Genomic DNA, 23,779 nt, shown 5'->3' with positions numbered 1-23,779 from the left:
CCTAGGAAACCTTACTAAAAATATCTTGCATGCTAAATTCTATCTCAGGATCAGCTTCCTGGGGAAACTCAGCCCACCACACTCAATTTCTTCATCTGTAAAATAGGGATAATAATTGCAAGGTTTCTAGGCTTCCTTTGAGGTTCACTATCAAAGAAAGAGAATGCAAGGAAGGCACTTTGAAACTTATATCAACAGGTTACAAATTTTTTTTTTCCAGCTAAAGAAGTTAGCTCAGAAAAACCAGTTTCTTGCTGTGGTCCTCTCTTTCCTGCCCTTTCCAGCCCAGCTCCTCCTTCTAGTCCTCAAACTGTAACCCTGCCACCATAGTTCCCCACACTAGAGCCACCCACACATCCTTGAGAGGCCCTTCTCTCTAGTGGTGAGCTGTCAAAGAGGCTCCTTTCTTAGAATCACAGCTAAAGCAGGTGGTAGTAGATTGAAGCCTGGTTTCTTGCTCAAACTCCCGCCCATTCTGTGAGGCTGAGAGAGCCAAGTGAGCCCCATGGGAGGGCACTTGAGACTTTAGGAGAGAACCAACACCAGCCAAGCTCATAATTCAAATCCTTTTTTTTTTTTTTAAGTTTTTTCTTTCTTTCTTTCTTTCTTTCTTTCTTTTTCTTCTTCTTGTATACAAAGTAATGCATCCTCACTTAAGAAAAACCAGCCACAAAAAGAGTAAAAGATGGAAGAAAGTAAACACTCTCTTGTGTTCCAATCATCCAGAGATTACCATGGTTAAAACGGTGAATTTTTCAGGCACCTTCCCCATAGCATATATGTATCTTGGGTGGATGGAAATAGTAGAACACAGTTGAAATACCATTCTGTGTCATCTGTCCTTTTCTCTCAATGTTTCTTGTACCATTTATTCCCTTTGTCAGCATCAGTGCTGCACATGAATGTTCCATGATGAGCTCCCTAATGTTCAACAGCTGGGCATGGGAGTCAGCCAGCTGGGTCACTGACCCAGATCCTCTCTCTGCACAATAGCACTATGTCTTTGGGTAAGGGAGCCCCTCAGGGCCTCACTTGTTTTCTGTAAAATGTGCACAAAATTTAGATATGAAGATTCAGTAAAATAATGCATGAATTAGCACAGTGTCTGATATTATAAGAATCCAATAAGTGCTAGATATCGTATTATTAGATATTACAGTTTCTCAAGATTTCATTATTAAATAATAGTGGCTGCAAAATTCAATGTGTATGGGGAAATGTGTGTGAAAAGCAAAATGACAGAAAAAAAAACAGAAATGGTGGGGACCACAGAGAACTGGAGAGTGCCTGCCACATTTAAAATAATTCAAATTCAGATGCTTTCAAAATCTTGCACTTTCCAAACAAAGTAAAAGTGTGAGCCATGTTTAGCAAGTGGAATCCTGACTTTCAATGCTTGCCCATGCATCACGCCTTTCTGTAATGACTATTCTTACATATTCTTATGATAGAGGGCAATACCCTGAATTTCAAAGGAGAAGATATTTTAAATCAAAGTCCACTATTTTCCTTACCTTCCAAGCTCCACTGATGCCTCTCTTTTCCAAACTTGATGTTTTCCATAGCCTGAGTCACAGCTTCTTTGAGTTGCTGCTCAGAGACCTAGAAAACATTGGTCCCTTTCTCAAACAGTGGAAACCCCTGCCCTAGGCTCCAAGTGCTGACCCCGCTGTGCCCCTGTATTCTAGCATCTTTCCTTCTAGTCCAATCTACAAACAGTTGACAATCCCATTTCCAGAAATATCCTGGGGTTTAGTGATTCTCCAGAATCTCCCAGATTATGTCCAAAGTCTGCCGATAAAGGAGTTGGGTGGGCCCTTTTGTCTCTCCAAACTTCTGCCCACTTCTTGCTGTAAAACTTAAAGCAAAGTCACTATTTCACAGTCTACCCCTGCAAGCAACTCCCTTCTTGGAAATGCTTTCATGATATTACCATCATCATTATCACCACCACCAACATCATCACCATCACCACCATCGTCATCATCATCGTCACCACCACCATCTCCACCACATCATCACCACTACTATCATAATCACCATCACCATGATCATCATCATCATCACCACCAACATCATCACCATCACCACCATCACTATCCCCATCATCATCACCATCCCACCATAATTGTACTCTCTGTTGTTGCCTCACAGGTCACTAATCACTTTACAGTAAAGTTAAGAATATGAATTTTGGAGTCAAACAGACTTTTTTCCATACAAGCTGAGTCTCAATTTCTTCTTCTGTAAAGTAATAATGATAACAGAACCTGCTTCACAGTATGGACAGAGATATTTAAGAAACCATTTGAAAGAAAAAGTATAGCAAACAAAAGAAAGATAAATTGGAGTATTTATGTAATTTTAGTATTATCTATTTTTAGTATTTTTATAAAGTAAAAATTTAAAACTTCTCAGCATCACAGAACACAGATCAAGAGAATGAAAAGACAATTCACAGAATGGGAGAAATACTTGCAAATTATATATTTGATAAAGGGCTAAAATCCAGAAAATCCACAAACACACACACAAAAAAAACACACACACACACAATTTAACAATGATCAAATATAGTTCAATTTGAAAATGGGTAAAGGAAAAGAAACAGATACTTCTCTGAAGATCTACAAATAGCCAACAAACACCTGAAAAAATGTGCTAATCATTTGGAAAATGCAAATTATAACCACGATGTATTATCACTCCACACTTATTGGGATGGCTACTATTAAAAAAAAATAGAAAATAACAAGTCTTGGCAAAGATGTGGAGAAACTGGGACCCTTATACGATGTTGATGGGAATATAAAATAGTGCAGCCTCTATAGAAAACAGTATGAAGTTCCTTTAAAAACTTAAAAATAGAATTGCCATATGATCCAGCAATTCCACTTCTGGGAACATATCCAAAAGAATTAAAATCAGTGTCTCAAAGCTATATCGAGTTCAAGGCCATTGCAGCATTATGAGAGTAGTTGAAAGGTACAAGCAACCTAATTATCCATCAACAGATGAATGAATAAACACCATGTAGTACACACATAAAATGGAATCTTATTTAACCTTCAAAAAGGAAGAAAATTTTGACACAGACTACAACATGGATGCACCTTGAGGACATCATGCTAAATGAAATAAGCCAGTCGTGAAAGGACAAACACTGTATGGTTCCATTTACATGAGGAATGCAGAACAGTCAAAATCATGGAAACGAAAGTAGAAGGGTGGCTACCAAGGGAGAGGAAGTAGGGATTTCTTGTTTCTAGGGTACAGAGCTTCAGTTTTGCAAGATGAAACTTGGTGGTGATGTTTGCACAACAATACTGAATGAACTTAATGCCACTAAACTGTGCACTTAAAATGTAAGTTTTGCATCATGTGTATGACTCCCTCACTCCCAAGACCCTCACCTCCTAAGAGATCTTGAGTGTTTGCCCCAAGTCTCCAGCCGTATCTCTCAGCTTCCCTCAACCAGGGCCACAGCATCAGCCCCACATCCTGGCCCTGTCCCACAGCTCTTTCTTCACAGTCCTCAGGCAGCAAGAGGCATCATAAACTAATTGAGACTCCTTTCTTTTCTTTTATGTCCCAAAGATTTAGGTCAATTATTTGTTTATTAAGTAAGAAGTCTGCTTTTCCCTGGGGAGTTTAGCTTGGGTGTGCAATGGTCAAAGGGGACTAAGTTTGAACCTGCTCTACACTGTGTATGTTGATCTTCCCCATTATTCCACTACCTGTCCTATTTTCACCGAGTTTGGGGATCAATTAATTAAGAGCATGGGCTTTGGTGAGCTTAAATCCTAGTTCCTCCACTTAGTAGCTCCATCATTGGGCCAGTCTCTTTTCCTTGTAGTGAGTTGGGTGGGGGGTAGCATACCAACTGCAGAGGGTGGTACAACTAAATGCAGTTGTGTGTGTCACATCTTCGACCATTGAGACTGGCACACAATAAGGATTAAATAAAAGGTGTCAGTGATCATTACCAGGTTCCCCAAAGTGATTTCACCAGGGCCATGGCTTCAACTAACTCCAACCTGAATCTCATTTACTGCCACTGTCAGCCCCAGATTGGATGTCTACTGGGCATCTCCCTCTGAACATCCCCCAGGCAACTCAACCTCAATATGTCCCGCCCTGAAGTCATTTTCTTCTCTCCCAAGCCCACTCCCCAGCCAATCGATATCATTGATTGTTCCCAAGCTTTGCCACTTGTTGCCCCTTTTTCTCTAATCTCTTCCCATGTCTACTGTTCCATTCGGGCCCTCAACATCTGTGTCCTTCCTCCTACAAATTTCACACACAGCCCACTTTATACTGAAAAAAAATCTGAACATGTCACATCTATAGCTATCTAGCTTCTATAGCATCTTTCTATAGACTCTTTGGCAATCTAATGACTTTACAAGGTAACCCTAGTGCCTCACCAGCCAACCATGGTTCTTGATCACTCATGCCTAGCACACTACATCCCAGTCCCACCAAAACTGCCTACCATATTGTTTCCATGATAAGTTCTTTCATGACTCTGAACTTTGCATTCCTACTACCTGGAATGATCTCCTTCAAATTTTTTGGAGAAAACTAGCTTCTAGGGTTTCTTGCCTCACAAACCCATCTCTTCAACTTAGTACTTACCCCTCTGTATTGCACTTATTTCTCTATCAGTCTCTTTATTGAGACTGTGGGCTTCTTCAGGACTATGTACTGTGAATTTGTACATAGTTCTATCCTCGGCGCCGGGCTCCAGACACTCCATAATGGGTATCTAGTAGATGCATGAGCAAATGAATCTCTTGCATATAATAGCTGGGACCCCAGGTCTCTATCTTCTTGCCTCAGAGCTTGTAACTCAGTTGCAAGACGTTTCCTAAGTTGAAGCCATTTGCTCCTGATGTCTAGGACATTATTAATGGATCTCTGATATAACTATTTGGTTTAACATAGAATGTTGGAATGGATTCTTGAAGATTCAGTTCAAACCATAGCCAGTAATGTTCTATTCTCATTTATTTCTTGTTCCAACTTGGTACTGGAAGAGTGGGCGTGAGAAGAAGAACATAACCCAGTGGGATGTTACCTGTGGGTCTGGATGTCGGCTAACAATGATGGGCACTGGACCAGGATTACAGTGACTCAGGATCGCATAGACTTCATTGAGTGTCATGCAGTGCACAGGGGAATCATTGATTTCTACGATCTCATCACCACACCTGCAAAAGCACCAACAGGAAACCATCAGAAAGCTAATGAATATTGACACCTGGAAGGTTGCTTCTCTGGGAGACCTAAACATCATATCAATAAGTAGACCTCCCTGACTGCTTGATCAAAACTCAGAACAAGGTGGACCAAAGCACAACCACAAAGTACCCAATATTTCATACCCAGAGAGCTCCAACACGAACAAAGTTTCATCTGTAACTTTGTTCCTTCTTTTCCCATTTAATCACACTCAATCAGGATGAGGGCAGGGGTTATCTGAACTAACTGATGGACCGGTCAACCATGATGTAACCCATTGCATCTCCTCCTTGGAACTTAGTGTTCTCACACGTAGAATGATTAGGAGGAAAGATTGGACAGGATGTGCTGAAGAGCAAAGAAGAAATAACTGGGTAGGAGATCAGTCAAAGTTCCTGCAAAAAAAAAATCTAAAAAGCAGGTGTTGGAACTCATTTTAGCTTTAAAATGGGACAGGAGTTACCAGCAACTGCTCTGGTTTAGATAAGTGTCCCCCAAATGTCCTTATGGTAAAGTCTTGATCCTCAGCCTGGTGCTACTGGGAGGTGATAGAACCCTTCAGAAGTGGGACCAAGTGAGAGGCCTTCTGGTTACAGGGAAGGGAAGGCAATTCCCTTCCCTGTAACCAGATGACACCCTCCCATTCTTTTCTCTCTTTTTCAAATCTCCATCCTGAGGTGAACGGTTTGCTCCATGTCATGGTCCCTGCCATGATGTGCTGCCTCACTACAGGCCCAAAAGCAATGGGGCCAATCAGACATGAACTGGAACCTCCAAACTATGAGCCAAAATAAACCTTTGCTCTTATAAATCGATTATCTCAGGCATTAGTTATAGTAACAAAAAGCTGACTAACACAGCTACCTAAACAGAAAAAGAAATGAGGTAGGAAAGATAGGGGTCATTGATTCATGGAAGATTTGTGCAATCTACCTTCTTTCCCCATCATAGATGACACAGAATGTGAAATAGTCTCTGATACATCCTAGCCGGGAAATTGATACTTTTTTTTTTTTTAATAAAGCAGCAAAGAGTGAATCCTTTAGGCTTCACAGGCCCTTCCATCTCTGTTACAGTGACACAGCTGCGCTATTGTAAGATGATAGCTGCAGCTATAGACAATTTGTAGACATATGTTTATGGCTTTCTTAATAAAACTTTATTTAAAAATCAAGAGGTCTGCAATTTGCAGACTCCTGGCCTCACTCCTAGACCAGGATGAGAACACAGGTTCCTGTGCTGATTTTCCTGTTCCCCCTGTTGTGGTCTGCTGCTTCCTTCTCCTATATTTCTGCTGAGCAGGTATGCTTTCACCCTTGCTAAGAAAGCACACAATTTATTTATGTGACTAAAAATTACTGTCATAGAGCCCCAAATGCCAAGGAAAATAGAAGTTTCCTGAATAATTCCAGTGTAGGCCTAGGAGGGAGATACTCTCTGTTAGAGGGTATTAGGACAAAGGCTATCACCCTGACCCTGCTATTATGCCCTGTGCACTAGCACAGAGGCTCAGCAAATCAGCTGTCACCCTCCAACAGATGACAGTAGCAGTGTGTCTCTAATTAGAAGCTCCATCAAGGACTTGCCTGTATACTGCAATTCTAAGAAAACTTTTAAAATAGGGCAGAAATATCTTGATTTAGCAAAATGCAAATGCAATGAAAGAAAATGTACTATATACAAATATTAGAGTGTGTATGAAGTATTATAACAAGTTGAATGGAGATCAAATATTTTGAGAAAAATCAGGTTACTTATTGAAAAGAAAATTTAGATTTATATTTCTCTTAGAACTTATCTGTTAAAAAATATGCCTGGAGTGCCTGAAAATATTTTGTTTATGCCAGCAAGAAACCATATTTATGCAACTGATTTGCTCAGAGAACTAACTGCTTTTTCTATATAGAGCTCACGGGCAAACCTTGGAAGCTCCTATTTATGACACTATGATTTCTATGCTAGTTGAATCTGAGTTAAAGTGTGTTTAGTTCACTTTCTGTTGCAGACTGATATTCTCTGAGGTTGGCTTCTTAAACTGTCACATGCATACAAATCCCAGGGGGTCTTGTTAAAATGTAGATTGAGTCAGCTGGTTCTCTCTCTCTCTCTCTCTCTCTCTCTCTCTCTCTCTCTCTCTCTCTCTCTCATGCTGAGGATTGAGCCCAGGGCCCAGATGATGTCTAAGTCATGCTGCTGGTCCAGCTACTTTGAGAGCCATCTCTGGGCCATGCCTATGTCATTCTAAGCATCAATCTTCAAATCAATCTCCTGACCTTCCTAAGTAGTTCTTCCCTCGGTTGTAAGTCAGGGAGCTATTCAAAAACAGAAGTGAGGACATACCGCAGTCGTCCATCCAGATGTGCCACAGATCCTGGAGAGAGAGTGTGAACAAAAATGCCCGAGATGCACTGGAAGTAGGGGACACTGCACAGGCCGATGCCCAGGCCAACGCCAGCCTCTGCAAGGCAGAACAGGGTGAGAGGCGGGAGACTGTGAGCTTCCCCAGGTGTGCACTAGTCTGTTAGGTGCCACCAGCACTGTCTGTTAGGGTCCCTTATTTATCATGGCATTTATTCCACCCACATTTGTGGCACATCCTCTATGTATAGGTACTGCTTAAGGTTCTAAAGTGACCAACATAAACAAAGTATAGCAATTCCAAGTGGAGAAACTCTAAAAAGAAAAGAGGGAATGAAAAAGAAAGGGAGAAGGAAGGAAAGGAGGGAGGGGGTATCCAATAGTGAGGAGTATTATGCAGAGAATCAATGAGGAATGTGCTATAAGGTGACAGGATGGTCACTATGGGCCTCAGAGGAGACAATGACGTTTAGGCTAAAATGTGGATGACAAGAAAGAGCTAGGAATGAGGAGACAGGGCAGAGCATTCCAGCAAGAGAAACAGCCAATGCACAAGGCAAAGGGTGAGAAAAACCATGCCGTGTTGCAAGTTAGGAAGGGCATGGTCAGTCACAGGAGCATGGCATGAGATGACAAATGGCAGGATCAAGGACTGGATTAAACAAGGCTTTGTAAGCAAGGGCATGACTGAAACGATGCTACTCCGTACTGCAAAGACATGCCATGGAGATCTGTGAGCAAGGCAGTGGCGTGACCTAACGTCTTCTGTTGCACATGCTGGAGAAAGAACTATGGTGTTTAAGAGGGGGAAACATGGAGGCCAGTGGAGTGGCACTGCTGAGCAAGACAACAGTGGCTTTGACTTCACCACTAATGAAGAAAGAGAAATCTATGTGTGTGAAATATCTGTTGAAGACAGACTTTCTGAGGGATGAAATACAGGGGTTTCATAAATAGAAATAAAAATAACTGAATAGATGATGATGCTGTTTACCAAACAGGGAAGTCCAGGGAGGACAGCGATGATGAGGATGAGGACCCAGTGTTCAGTTACACCCAAGTTGCACTTGTGATGCCAGGAGGTATCTGAGCCAACCTGTACAGCAGAGAGTGGCCCAAAACCCAGGCAGAAAGAGGGACTAAAGTTAAAAGTTTGTAGCAGCATATAGGTGGTATTAGGGCCATGGGGATCCTACAGAATACAGAAGGGGGAAAACGAGGGGTTTGCTGGAAGGTGACAGGAAGGCCACTTCAGGTCTCACAGCAAAGACCTGGAGAACGAGAAGCAGTCAGCAGGAAGGACTAGATGGAATGGTCACAGAGTGAAAGGAAGACCTCCTCAGTGGTTTTTCTCATGTTTTACAAAGCACTTTCATGAATATTTTTACCTTTTTGATTCTGGTTCTCCCAAAAAGCCACCTGAAGGATGTCATGGGCCATTGTTAGTGACCCTATTCTACAGGTAAAGAATTTGGGCTGTGACATGAGCCACCAACACAGGTCAGAACCCTAGATGAGCTTCCTGACTCCAGCAAGAGTTCTTCAGCTTAATGGGCATCAGAATCACCTGGAGTCCTTATTTAAAATATAGATTCCTGAGCCTCAGCCCAAATGGCTGCATCAAAATCTGTTGGGGTAGAGTCTAAGAATAAGAAGAGGCTTATTTAAATCAAGAAGGCAAAGACCCTCCATACAGGTGCTTCTGATACCAATAATCAGAGGAAACACCACTCTGAGGCCATGCCTACTCAGAAAACTCCCTGCATGAACCCTATTCACAGCACACCTGCACACACCCATATGCACCTTGCACTTATCTACAACACCGCGCCAGGCCTCGGCACACAGAGATGTCTGAGTCTTCCAGGAGCTTCTAGTACAGCAGGGGAGCTAAGACATACATCAGGCAAACTCCTGTGCAATGAATTAATTCCACACCCTCTTCTCCTCTCTCTACAATTCATCTCAATCCATCTACTTCTCTCCAAAGCACTATTCCTATGCTCAGACCCAAATGGCTGAATGCCAAGTGCTCTAATGTCATCACTCACTCTGTTCACCTTGCTTTGGCCATGCTGACCCTCCCTCTGTTCCTAGAACACATGACCCCTCTGCTGGAGCTCAACTCTGTGACTAGCTGCCTCCTCTCCATCATTCTGGTCTCAGCACAGTTGAACTTTGGTAGAAAGGACTTTGTGGGCTCTCTGGGGTTTGTTAGCCATGGGCCTGTGGTGACACAATGAATGGCTGTGACTCTCAAATGTCAGAACTTCAATTCTCTTGTCTGGGTAAGAAAACAGGGGCCCAGAGAGATTAAGTGACCTCCCAAGGACACTGAATACATTAGCTGCAAGGCTACAAAGCCTTGTCCCTTATATCCATTTCCTCCCCACCACTTATCTATGTTTGTTTTGTTTTCTTTCCACCACTGCAGGACACATTGACTAGATTTGGACAGTTTGTCTTGAGCTTCTAGAAGCAGAAAACTCAACCTTCTACTCATCCCAGCCCAGCAACAGCCATGGGGTCTGCTAGTTGAGAGCATCCTGCCCACCCTGAGCTGATTCCAACAGGGAAGCCTGAACTCAGCCAGGTATGGAAACCTGGAAGGAGGCTGGGCGATGCTGGCAGAGCCTCCAGTGGTCAGCACTCTTACCTTTCTTCAGGGAAACCTCCACCATGACTCTGTAATTGGGTTTGGCAATGCTGGCAGGAGACGCAGGGCTTTCCAGGGCAAAGAGGCTGCTGTCCTTGGCGACACACGTGCTGGAGCTCAGGGAGCGGCACAGGGGTGGAGACAGGTGGCTGCCCAGGGCAGGGGGCGCTGTCAGGCGGGTCCTCACGGTTAGGGTGAGGAGCCCTTTCTTGGCTTGCTGAAAGAAAAGGGAGAGTGTGACAATACCCAGCAGCAATGCCAGGGCCAGTGAGGCAGACTGTCCTTCATGAGTGACAGTAATAAAATACTTTATAAAGGAAATGCAGCTCAATGTGTGTGTCATATATAAACATGTGTATTATTCATATATGCGACATATATGACACACACAAAAGTACTCTATTACATATCGTACATTATAGGCTACATATAATATAAAACATCATGTATGACATTGCATTATAGCATTGTACATAATATTTATGACACACACAGTATTATATATTATATGTAATATATGATAAATGTCATATACCAGATATACATGCATGAGTACTACATATTATATATTATGTGCAGTGCTTATTATGCTGTATATTACATAGCATATAAGCAGACACATAAGTATATATATATATATATATATATATATATATATATATATATATGTGTGTGTGTGTGTATATATTCACACATAGATATGTATGTGTATTACAAAGTAGTCTTAAATTGAACCAACTAGATGGAGACTCAAAAATATCTTTGAGTGATGTTTTAAAACCCCCAAACATATTTATAAATATATGAGTCTAAATACATAGAGTATTATGCATACTGTTTTAACATAGCTTTATACATTTTAAGTAGTTCAAATATTCCCCCAAAACAATCCTGATTACATTCTGATTTTCTGAGTAATGACATTTTAACACTGTGCTCAAGAGCAGCATCAGCTAGGGACCCTTCATGTAAAGCGGGGAGCAGTTGATGTGGTTTCCTGAAGGCCCTGGGGTTTGACCAGATGGTAATTAGAAACAGTCACCTTGAACTTCTGCAAAGCATCCTGATGTGTTAATCCAGCCATCGATTCACCATTGAGCTCCAGAATTTCATCACCTGTTGAGATAAGCGGAATAATTTTGTCAATCACAGGTCAAAGCTCTTACTTTGAACTCTGGTCTTACCACTGCCCAACGTTTTGTACAGAGAAGAACAATTTTGAGAGGCAGGATCAGCAGTGACCTAATCAGGTCTCCTTGCTTCATATTCACCCTCCCTGCCTCCCTGACCCTCACACCTTTGCTCCCATGTATCATTTTCAATATGATCTGCATTTTCACAATGGTCTATGCAGTTAAATGCCTGGCTCATGCCATTTTCTCAACTAAAATGTACTTTTCTTACCTTCTCCACCCAACTCTCTCTTAACCTTTCAGCCCCTGTTATCTTTATCCTTTTTTTGTGTTTTGATTTTTGTTTTTGTTTTCGTAATGCTCATGGCACTCTGTACCTACCACATTGTAGCACTCGTCACACTGTGTGGTAATCAGTAACCTGCAAAAATCATTCCATGGCCAGGGTGACAGATCTTTGAGGAGAGGGACTTCTTCATATTAGATGATAACCCAGAGCCAATTGTGGGTAAGGTCAACAAAATGCTCAATAGATGTGGGTTGGATGTGATATTTCCAGAATGCAATGTGGGCCTCACTTACAGAGGAAAAAACAGCTCAGAGAAATCCCAAGTCACAAAGTAAAGAGAATTAGGACTTGTATCTTTCAACTTCAAGGATTTTCTTCCTAACAGTATACCCCTAGGATAATTTTTTTTTCTCTATCCAGAAGTCTATTTTTATGTGAATGAAAACCACTTTCTCCCTTTCATTCAATTTATTCAACATACAAACAAGGAACACTTTCTCTTCATTCCACACTGTGCTGAGCAATTCAAATGCAAAGGCTATTTTTATACTGACTTTGCTGTCACTAATTATGGTTACAGTGTATATAATCTATACATTTGCTCTCATTGTTTTAAAGATTTTTTTCCTTTGTCTTTGATATTCTGCAGTTTCACTATGGTGTCCTAGGGCAGAAGAAAATCCTCTTCTTCCTCAAGCGATAGTTTCATGCATTAAATAAATTCTGGAAAATTTACTCTCTTTGGGTATTATTCTTCTCTTTTCACTGTTATTTTTTTCTAAAATTTCTATTGGATATATTTTAGACCTTTTGCTGTGTTCTCCCTGTCTCTTTAATGCTCTTCTTTTTAATCTTTGTTGCTCTGTGTAGTCTCCTGGATAATTTCTAGTTCACTAATTTTTCTTATAGCTGCATTGAATCTGTTGTCTCACCAATCAATTGATACTTCACGGAAATTACTATGCTTTAAAAAAGAAATCCAGAAACCACTTTTTTCACATTAATCTATTTTTCCTTGTGTTCTGTTTATTCCTTACAGTTTATATTCCTTCTTTTATCACTTAAAATTATTTTAAACACAGTAATTCTATTGTCTCTTTTATATTATTCTATTATATTATTTTTTGAGGGCCAATATTCCTCTGTGTTATTTCTGCTGACCCTTCTGAGGTAATATGTGACCTTTATTGTAAATTTATTTTTCAGAGTGTTTCTGTTGTCCTGTGGGATTCCCATATACCTCAGGTCACCCAGTTTTTCCTTTATTTCTACTAGGAACCCCTAGGGAAATCAATTTAATATTGATTTCCCAGATTGGGGATTTATGTTCTCCACAGAGACTATAAATATGATCTTTAAGACCACATATGATACAGGCATTGATGTTTATTTCCTTGTGAGAGATGTTTTCCCCACTCAAGTGTCATGGGCAACCAGATGTGGTGGTGGATACCAGAGACTCAGAAGGCTGAGGCAGGAAGCTCATAAGTTTTAGGCCAGTCTGGGCAACTCAGTGAGAATCTGTCTCAAAATAAAAGATAGAAGAGGTTGGGGATGTAGCTCGGTGGTTGAGCACCCATGGGTTCAATGCCCAGGACCATTTAAAAAAAAAAAAAAGTCATGAGCAAAGTCAAGTTTCCTTATTGCTTCCCTGGGGCCTGTTGGCCTTTTATGAGTCATAGCTCTTTTAGTATCAGGGCTTTGTGCAGATTCTCAGAGCCTCACATGGACCCAAGGACTCAAATGGGAACAGAGGACACATCCCTTAGGGTCTGTAACAGTCCAGCAGCCCTCCGGGCCACCACGTCATCAACTCTTGAGTTTGCCTCGTTTGGATTTAAAGCTCTCTTTGCCTTCTGGCAGCTTGTCATTCCCATCTCTTTCCTTTGAGTTCAGATGTATTATTTCATCCAACACGTCTATGTGTGGCCATAGAGGGTAGAGGCACAGTGGAAAATATTGGTTTTGGGGGATTGGCTTACTTTGTTTAGCATGATATTATCCAACTCCATCCATCAGCTCAGCATGGCAGGTCATTGGAACCAGAGTAAAAAAAATGGAATGACCCAGCCCTTGTCCTTGTGAGTCTTCAAATCCAGGAGTGACAACAGACACATTAAAAAAAAAATGTTCAAAAGTAATTGTGGGCTGAAAAAATGTTAGACAAAGAAAAAACAGCAGCATGTCCATTCTTAATTATGTAAGGGGCTGAACCCAACACGGTCATGTAGCCCAGTTCTGTACTCTTCTGTCCTTTCCTTATTGGGACATGTCCAGTGAGAATTGATCTGCCTGATTTTGCCAAATACATCTTACACAATCATTTTTTGGAGCTGGTATAAGGGCTATTGTACAGCCTTGATCTGTACAACAAACTTTTGTCCCCACCAGCATATCCCCCCATGGACTCAAGAGTAGATTTGGAAACTTCACTGCTGAAAAAAAGATTACAAAAGGCAATTTGGCCAATTACTTGAGGCTTGAACCAGGGACTGCACACTATCAGAATGTCTCGGCTCATTGAAATTCTTCATTTTTTATCATTGTTATTAACTATGGGAGACAAATACCCAGGCAAATACAAGGACATTGGCTTTGGGCAGGCTTGCACTCAGGGAAGAAAAGAAAATACAAAACCATCTTTTCTTGCCACCTCAACTTCTCCCTGGTACTATGCTTAAACCCAAACAAGTAAGAAAATGAAACAAATAAGGCTATGCTCTCCAGATTCTGATTCTACTTTTCTTACTTTCTCTCATTGGCTCCTATTGTCTGCCTACTCTTTTTTTTTTAATGTTAATTATATATTTATTCTAATTAGGTATATATGGCATCAGGATGCATTTTGATTCATTGTATGCAATTGCAACACAACTTTTCACTTCTCTGGTTATACATGATGTAGTGTCACACCATATGTGCAATCACACATGTACCTAGGGTAATGATATCCATCTCATTCCACCATCTTTCCTGCCCCCATGTCCCTTCCCCTCCCTTCTCTTCCCTTTGCCCAATCACAGTTCCTCCATTTTCCTCATGCTCCCTGCCCCATTATGGATCATTATCCACTTATCAGAGAGAATATTTGGCCTTTGGTATTGGGGGATTGGCTTACTTCATTTAGCATGGTATTATCCAACTCCATTCATTCACCTGCAAATGCCATAATTATATTCTCTTTTAATGCTGGGTAATATTCCATTGTGTATTGATACCACAGTTTCTGTATCCAGTCATCTATTGAGGGACATCTAGGTTGCTTCCACAGTTTAGCTATTGTGAATCGAGCTGCTATAAACATGGATGTGGCTGCGTTACTATAGTTATGCTGTTTTAAAGTCCTATGGGTATAGATTGAGGAGTGGGATAGCTGGATCAAATAGTGGTTACATCCCAAGTTTTCTAAGGAATCTCCACACTGTTTTCCAGATTGGTTGCACCAATTTGCAGTCCTACCAGCAATGTATGAGTGTGCCTTTCCCCCACATCCTCGACAACACATATTGTTGTTTGTATCTTCATAACTACCATTCTGACTGGCATGAGATGAAATCTCAGAGTAGTTTTGATTTGCATTTCTCTAATTACTAGAGATGTTGAACTTTTTTTCATATATTTATGGATTGATTGTATATCTTCTTCTGAGACATGTCTGTTCAGCTCCTTTGCCCATTTATTGATTGGGTTTTGGGGGGGTTTAGCATTAAGTTTTTTGAGTTCTTTATATATCCTGGAGATTAGTGCTCTATCTGATGTGTGTGTGGCAAAAATTTGCTCCCAAAATGTAGAGTTTCTCTTTACCTCATTGATTGTTTCTTTTGCTGAGAAGAGGCTTTTTAGATTGAATCCATTGCATTTATTGATTCTTGATTTTATTTCTTGCACTTTAGGAGTCTTGTTAAGGAAGTTGGAGCCTAATCAGACGTGATGAAGATTTGGGCCTACTTTTTCCTCTATTAGGCACAGGGTCTCTGGTCTAATTCTTAGGTCCTTGATCCACTTTGAGTTGAGTTTTGTGCATGGTGAGAGATAGGGGTTTTGTTTCATTCTGCTGTATATGACTTTCCAAGATTTTAATTGGAATTGCATTGAATCTGTATAGCACTTTGGATAGTATGGCCATTTTGACAATATTAATTTTGCCTACCCAACAGCATGGGAGATCTTTCCATCTTCTAAGTTCTTCTTCAATTTCTTTCTGTAGTGTTCTGTAGTTTTCATTTTAGAGGTCTTTCACCTATTTTGTTAAATTGATCCCCAGGTATTTTATTTTATTTTTAGATACTGTGAATGGGGTAGTTTTTCTAATTTCTCTTTCAGAGGATTCATCACTGATACATAGAAATGAATTTGATTTAGGGGTATTGATTTTATATCCTACTACTTTGCTGAATTCGTTTATTAATTCTAGATGTTTTCTGGTGGAATTTTTTGGATCCTCTAAGCATAGAATCATATTGTCAGCAAATAATAATAGTTTTGAGTTCTTATTTTCCTATCCATATCCCTTTAATTTCTTTCATCTGTTTAATTACTCTGGCTAGAGTTTCAAAGACTATGTTGAATAGAAGTGGTGAAAGAGGACATCCCTGTCTTGTTCCAGTTTTTAGAGGGAATGATTCCAATTTTTCTACTTTTAAATGATGTTGGCCTTAGGTTTAGCATGGATAGCTTTTACAGCGTTGAGGTATGTTCCTACTATCCCTAATTTTTCTAGTGTTTTGAACATGAAAGGGTGTTGTATTTTGTTAAATGCTTTCTCTGAATCAATGGATATAATTATATGATTCTTATCCTTAAGTCTATTGATGTGATGAATTACATTTATTGATTTCCATATGTTGAACCAAACTTGCACCCTGAAATGAACGCCACTTGATCATGCTGCACTATTTTTTAAATAAGTTTTTGTATTCTATTTGCTAGAATTTTATTGAGAATTTTTACATCTTTGTTCACCAGGGATATTGGTCTGAAATTTTCTTTCCTTGATATGTCTCTGCCTAGTTTTGGTATGCGGACGATACTAGCTTCATAGAATGTGTTTGGAAGGGTTCCTTCCTTTTCTATTTCATGGAATAATTTGAGAAGTATTGGTATTAATTCTTCTTTGTAGGTCTTGTAGAACTCAGCTGTGAATCTGTCTGGTTCTCAGCTTTTCTTGGTTGGTAGGCATTTGATGACATCTTTTATTTCCTTGCTTGAAATTGATATGTTTAAATTGCGTATGACCTCTTGACTCAGTTTGGGGTGATCATATGCCTCTAGAAACTTATCAATGTATTCAAGGTTTTCTATTTTACTGGAGTATACATTTTCAAAGTAGTTTCTAATTGTCTTCTGTATTTCAATAGTGTTTGTCATGATACTTTCTTTATCATCATGAATTTTAGTAATTTGAGATTTTTCTCTCCTTCTTTTCATTAGGGTGGCTAAGGGTTTGTTAATTTAGTCAAAGAACCAGCTTTTTGTTTTGTCAATTTATTTATTTTTTTAAAGAGAGGAGAGAGAGAGAGAGAGAATTTTTTAATATTTATTTTTTAGTTTTCGGTGGACACAACATCTTTATTTTAGTTTTATGTGATGCTGAGGATCGAACCCAGCGCTCTGCACATGCCAGGCGAGTGCACTACCACTTGAGCCACATCCCCAGCCCATCAATTTCTTACATTGTTTATTTTATTTCAATTTTGTTGATTTTTGCCTTGATTTTAATTATTTCCTACCTTCTTCTACTTTTGGTGTTGGCTTGTTCTCTTTTTTCTAGGGCTTTGAGATGTAATGTCAGGCCTTTTATTTGTTGACTTTTTCTTCTTTTAATGAATGAGCATTAATGAGTCCATTAATGCAATGAATCTTTCTCTTAGCACTGCCTTCATAGTATCCCAGGGATTTTTATAAGTTGTATCAGAGTTCTCATTGACCCCTAAAATTTTTTTTATCTCCTCTGTGATGTTTTTGTTATTCATGCAGCATTCAATAAGTATATTATTTAGTCTCCAGGTGCTGGAGTAGCTTCTATTTTTCATTTTACCATTTATTTCTAATTTTATTCCATTATGGTCAGATAAAATGCAGGGTAGTATCTCTACTTTTTTGTATTTGCTAAGAATTGCTTTAAGTCATATGGTATATTTTGGAGAAGGATCCATGTGCTGCTGAGAAGAAACTGTGTTTGTTCATTGATGGATGGAATATTCTATATATGTCGGTTAAGTATAAATTATTAATTGTTTTATAGAGTTCTGTAGTTTCTTTGTTTAGTTTTTGTTTGGAAGATCTATCCAGTGGTGAGAGAGGTGTATTAAAGTCACCCAATATTAGTGTGTTGTGGTCTATTTGATGCTTGTAGTTAAGATGGGTTTGTTTGATATACATAGGTGTTCAGTTGTTTGGGGGCATAGATATTTATGATTGTAATGTCTTGTTGATGTATGAATCCCTTAATCAGTATGAAATGTCCTTCTTTATCCTTTTTCACTAACTTTGGTTTGAAGTTCACTTTATCTAATATGAGGATGGAAACCCCTGCTTGTTTACGCAGTCCATGTGAATAGTATGCTTTTTCCCACCCTTTAACCTTCAGTCTGTGGATGTCTTTTCCTGTGAAATGAGTCTCTTGAAGGCAGAATATTGTTGGGTCTTTTTTTAAAAAAATCCAATCTGCCAGTCTATGTCTTTTAATTGATGAGTTTAGGCCATTCACATTCAGGGTTATTACTGTAATATGATTTGTATTCCTGGTCATTTGGGTTTATTTTTGGCTTTTAACTTGACTTGGTTTCTCCTTTGATCAGCCTTTCTTTTAGTGTAGTTCCTCCCTTTGCTGATTTTCATTGTTGTTTTCCATTTCGTCCCCCTGGAATATTTTGCTGAGAATGCTCTGTATACTGGCTTTCTTGCTGTAAATTCTTCTAACTTTTGTTTAGCATGAAAGGTTTTTATTTTGTAATTAAATCTAAAACTTAATTTTACTGGATATTAGATTCTTAGTTGGCATCCATTTTCTTTCAGAGCTTGGTATATGTTGTTCCAGGATTTCCTGCCTTTGAAGGTCTGGGTTTTAAAATCGGCTTAGATCCAAATTGGTCTCCTCTTTTATGTAATTTGATTCTTCTCTCATGGCTTTTAAGATTCTATCCTTATTCTGTATGCGAGGCATTTTCCTTATAATGTGCCTTGGTGTAGATCTGTTGTAATTTTGTACATTTGATGTCCTATAAGCGCCTCTTATATTTGAATTTCCAATTCATTCTTCATGTTTGGGAAATTTTCTGATATTATTTCATTGAAGAGATTGTGCATTCCTTTGGTTTGAATCTCTGTGCCTTCATCTAACCCAATAAATTTTCAGGATTGTATATTTTGTCTTCATTATCTGACATTCTGTCTTCCAAGTGATCCAGTCTACTGGTGATGCTTTCTTTTGAGTTTTTTATTGGGTTTATTGTTTCCTTCATTTCAAGGATTTCTGATTGATTTTTTTTCCAAAATCTCTCTTTCTTGAAGTAATCTTTTGCCACCTGTATTTGCTCCCTTTACCCTTTGTTGGTGTGATCAATGGATGCCTGCATTTGCTCTTTATCTCTTTGTCAGAGTAATTAAATTTTGCCTGTCTTTTCTCTTTTATGTCATTCTTTAATTCACAGGTCATTTTAATTATGTACATTCTGAACTCCTTCTCTGACATTTCATCAACTGTTCTGTCAATGGATTCTATTGTTGTAGTATCCTGGTTTGTTTGGGGAACTTTCTTCCTTTGTTTTATTTCGTGTTGTCTATGTGTCGTCCTTTCTTGCAGTGCAGATCTGAGATATTACAGTTTCTAACCTACAATCTGGTAGTGTCCATGCAGATCACCTGTACCTCACTTTGGTATTGCGCTTCCAGTCCCCAGCCCATGTCCCCAGATGGACGCTACTGAAACTAAAGGTGGTGGCAGCAATAGCAGTGGTAACTCAAGATGGCAGTGGGGGTGTCCCAAAATGGATGTTGGCAACCACTTCCAGAGATGGGGTCTAGGCTCCTGATTTGGCTGGTGGGTGGTCCTGGACCTGGGCTCCCTCACAGGTCCAAGCGACAGTCCTAGGCCAGGGCCTGGGCTCCAACATGGGTTTCTGTCAGCGGGTATGGTCCTGGGCCTGACCTGGGCCTGGGCTCCTGTCTACCTATTCTTGATGTAGCTATTTCTCTAGAATTGTGCCGTATCTGTATCTCCTCTTTCTTTTCCACTCATTTTTTTATGCTTTCACTCACTGTGTAACTTCAGTTATTTCCAAAATTTTGATGACCCTCAAATTCAAATTCAATTCGAATCCTTCCTGAGCAGTAGCCCAAATTTTCATTGGCCTAATAGACAGCGCCACCTTGTGGTCACCTGGGCACATCAGTCTTCTCTCTGCAGTTTTGACCTAAACATCTTCCCACTGCCTCCTCTTCCTCTTCCTCTTTCTCCAGTTGACTAAGACCAGAAACCTTCAAGTTTCCCCTAACCTATCCTTCACTTATTGCCTCTCTTCTCAGGCTCTGTCACTTCTCTCATCTGTCCCTGCCTCTTCACAGGGTTACTGCCTTTGGGCAGCCCGTAGGAGCTGAGCCTGGCTCCCCCACTGGCCTCTTGGCTGCTCTTCCCACTTCTGCTCTCCTGCCAGTGCACTGCATCCTACAGTCTGAGAAGTGAATCATCCAAAACCTCTGTAGCTGATCCCTCTCAAATGATAAAAAGCCTTCAAAGGCTTCCACTGCCCACACAATGAAACCCATATGCCTAATGCTGCATCATGTTGGGGTTGGCAAACATTTTCTGTACAGAGAGAAACAGTAAATATTTTCATCTTTGTGAACCACACAGTCTCTGTTACAGCTACTCCATGCTGCCCTTATAGCACAGTGGAAGCCAGAAACGGTAGGTAACTGAAGGGACATGATTGCGTTAAATGAAATTTATATTTTATATTATCCTGAAATTTATATTTCATTTCATTTTCATAGGTCACAAAAGGATCAAAAGCAGTTTTGAATTTTTTAACCATTTAGAAATGTGGAAATATTCTTTGCTCGTGGTGTTTTGGCCAATGGGCTACAGCACACTACAGTGTGCATGCCCTGTTTTAAACAAGTCAGGCTATTCAAGATGGTTAGGCTGCCAACATAGCCTGCAGACATTGACCTTACAGGGAAAAGTGATTCTGTGAAGTCACTTCTCTTCAGACCCCCAATAGGTAAACCAGTCCCTGGCTTGCAGTGGCTCAGTCTGCTCCATGGCTTCATGCCCTTGAACTTTGCCTCCTAGTGAGATCCAGAGAGCTCCTTTGGTCAAGTCTATTGCCTAATAATCCAAATATGACTGTGGGTAGAGGTGGAATGCTGTTTCTTCCCTCTGGGACAAGAAGACAGGCAGCTTTGTTCCCCAGGTTGCTCACTCTGGGATGGCTGGGAGCTTTTGTTCCATGGAGATAAGAAGGAGTTTGGAGGAGACAGTTGGGGTGCATAAGGGTGGTCAGAGGGGGGTGGTTGCCACATGGTAGACTATGAGCCCTTCAAAAGAGGGGTCATGTTTAATACTTTCATGTATTCTTAGAACCTAGTCTTCTGGAAGCTCTCAGAGAATATTTACCCAACTCATCTGTTAGAAGAATATTTACCCAACTCATCTGTTAGAAGAACTGGTTTTTCCATACTCGTAGGTTAGGGAGTAAGAAGGGAAGGAAGGGGATGGCAGTGAATCCCAGCAATTAAGAAAGAACCTTGGAAAGACAGGGAAGGCAGCAGAGAGCAGGGTAAGGAAGGGGAGGGAGAAGACCAGCCTTCAGTCCCAAGCTGGCAACAGGACCAGCTGGGAGGTGATGGTGCCAGGGGCTGATGGGCCCATCACAATGGAGTTCTTGGGGGAGAGTCCCCACTGCCAGCAGAACCTCACATCCACAGAAGCTGTGTTCTGAGTGCTTATGACACGTTTTGCATCTCCAGTGTCTTCTATAACTTTAATGATTCTGGATTCTGCTTTTGATTTCTCAACCAGGGTCTCATAAGGAATAGGAAATCTACCTTCCTGTAGCCTTCCATCAGCCGCTGCAGCTCCCCCTGCAAAGATGGTTTTGACATAAATCCCAATGGGGCCATAAATGCTGTCCTTTCCCCCAACGATGCTGAAGCCGAGGCCCTGGGGAAAGAAGAGGAGAAGGTGGGATTCAGGAGGGTTTATGCTGCTCCCTGGGCAGATGTTTCTAGAGAGCATGCCTTGGCCTGAACCAAGGAGTCAGAAAGGGAGGAGGCACCTTTAGTCTCATATGTCTTTGGGATTAACAAAGGAATGGGAGGCTCAGTAGCATGCCATCCAGCTGGCCTGAATGGTGTCTGAAGTTCTCACATTAATCTGATGCTTCTGACACTAAAGGAGGCTGGGTGGGGATTAGACCCTAGCTCTCTACCTTTCCATTTGGTGACTGAGGTCGTATCACTTCTTGCTTGTCAGTCTCAATTTCCTTTTCTTTTTTTTAAATTTTATATTAGAGCATTATAATTATACATAATAGTGGAATTTGTTGTGGCATTCATCCATGCACACAACATACTTTGGTCAATTTCATTCCCCAGAACCTTTCTTTTCCTCCTTTCCTCCCTACTCCTGTTCCTTTCTCTTCTACTGGTCTCCCCATCTTTTTTCATGAAATTCCTTCCTCTCCTCCTTTTTTTCTCTTCCTGCTTTCACATAAGAAAAAAATATGTGTCCCTTGACTTTCTGAGTCTGGCTTGTTTTGTTTAAACACAATGCTTTCAAGTTCCATCCATTTTCCTGCAAATGACATAATTTCATTCTTCTTTATTGAACCTGAAGTTCCCTGTTGTAAAATGATGATGATGTTACCTAACCCACAGGTAGGTAATTCAAGCACAATGTGCTTCAAACAACATGCCTGGAAACAGCATTGAAGACATCAAGGACAATAGCAATAGCAGCAACTTACCATGGGAAAATTGTCCCTTCTCCTACCAAAGGCCCCCTTGTCCCCTTTCTGTTCTGCCTCCCACCCCTCTGCCTCTCAAGGACATCACTTCAGTCATGTGTTCTCCTGCCTGAACCTACACTGCTGTCTGCCCCATCGTTTTACCAGGTCATTCCCACAAGTTGACAAACACATCCTGGGATGTGCAGGTGGCTCTGGGAAGAACCTGGGGCCTAGCAGACATCTTCCAGGAGGCAGTGCAGAGAAGGTCAGGTGTAGGAGAAAGAAGGAGGGAATGAGGCCTACAGGAGGAAGAGAAAGGAGAGAAGGTTTGGCTTCCCCTACAGACCCACCAGGGAGGTAACCAAAAGACTAGGACAGACCCAGGGAGCAGCAAAGGAAATTCAAGCACAATGTGCTTCACTTTGCTAAAGAAAACTTCTTGGGCAGGCTTAGCTGATCCTCAAGGTACTTGTTTCCAGACTATGAACAATCTGAAGGCATAAAGTGAAGCTTATTTGTCAATGTCTGGCTTCTGGCAAGTGATCGAAACACACATCTTGAGGAATAAAGCCAGGTCTTTGGGTTCAACTCACCAGTGTACCAGGTCATGGCCAGTAGCTTGGCTCCTAGACACACTTAAAGTGAATGGAATAGCAGCACTGCTATTGGCAATTTATCTCTGTCCAGCAGCTGCTTGGAACTGATTAGTAGCATTCCTCCTGGACCATGGTGACGGTGGCCTGTTAACCATCTTCAAGATGCCACAGGCCATGAGGTGAGCCTGTACTTTCCAGGAAGGCCATTGGTCAGGGTGCTATTCAAAGCTTCTGGTGAAGGTGATGTGTGTTTCAGGATGACAGGGATAAAAACTACCCGGAGTAACACAGCTGACCCCAGCTTGATCCTGGTTGAAATTATTGCTCTGGACAGGATAATGGTGAGAATGGGACCCAGGGGTCAGGGAGTCCAGGGCCAGTGCCTGAGTCAGTTGCTCGCTCACCATGTGACCTTGGACAGGCCCCATAACCTACCAGACCCTTAGTCTCCACTTCTATAAAAGGGAGATGCTAATGGGGTTGTTGTGGGGAGTCATGGGGTTCCCTCACAAAGCACTGAGCACAAGGCCTGGGTTTGGGTAGCTGGTTTT

At 40.9% G+C, this 23,779-nt stretch overlaps 1 protein-coding gene across 2 annotated transcripts in view; it reads right to left on the bottom strand.

Annotated features, from left to right (window-relative positions):
- Positions 1-23,779, bottom strand: part of Il16 (interleukin 16) — a 100,711-nt gene that overhangs the window by 18,551 nt on the left and 58,381 nt on the right. For both annotated transcript variants that reach the window (XM_027920231.2, XM_027920245.2), the window contains exons 5-10: positions 21,731-21,845; positions 11,301-11,374; positions 10,259-10,475; positions 7,585-7,702; positions 5,081-5,213; positions 1,515-1,602 (exon numbers count right to left, since the gene is read on the bottom strand). In XM_027920231.2, coding sequence (XP_027776032.2) covers positions 1,515-1,602; positions 5,081-5,213; positions 7,585-7,702; positions 10,259-10,475; positions 11,301-11,374; positions 21,731-21,845 — 745 coding nt within the window. The remainder of the gene's footprint in view (positions 1-1,514; positions 1,603-5,080; positions 5,214-7,584; positions 7,703-10,258; positions 10,476-11,300; positions 11,375-21,730; positions 21,846-23,779) is intronic.

The sequence above is a fragment of the Marmota flaviventris genome, chromosome 2 (assembly GCF_047511675.1).
Source record: "Marmota flaviventris isolate mMarFla1 chromosome 2, mMarFla1.hap1, whole genome shotgun sequence".
Classification (NCBI taxonomy): Eukaryota; Metazoa; Chordata; class Mammalia; order Rodentia; family Sciuridae; genus Marmota; species Marmota flaviventris.
The sequence above is the reverse complement of the archived record's forward strand: the minus strand, read 5'-3'. Positions and strand labels throughout refer to the sequence as shown.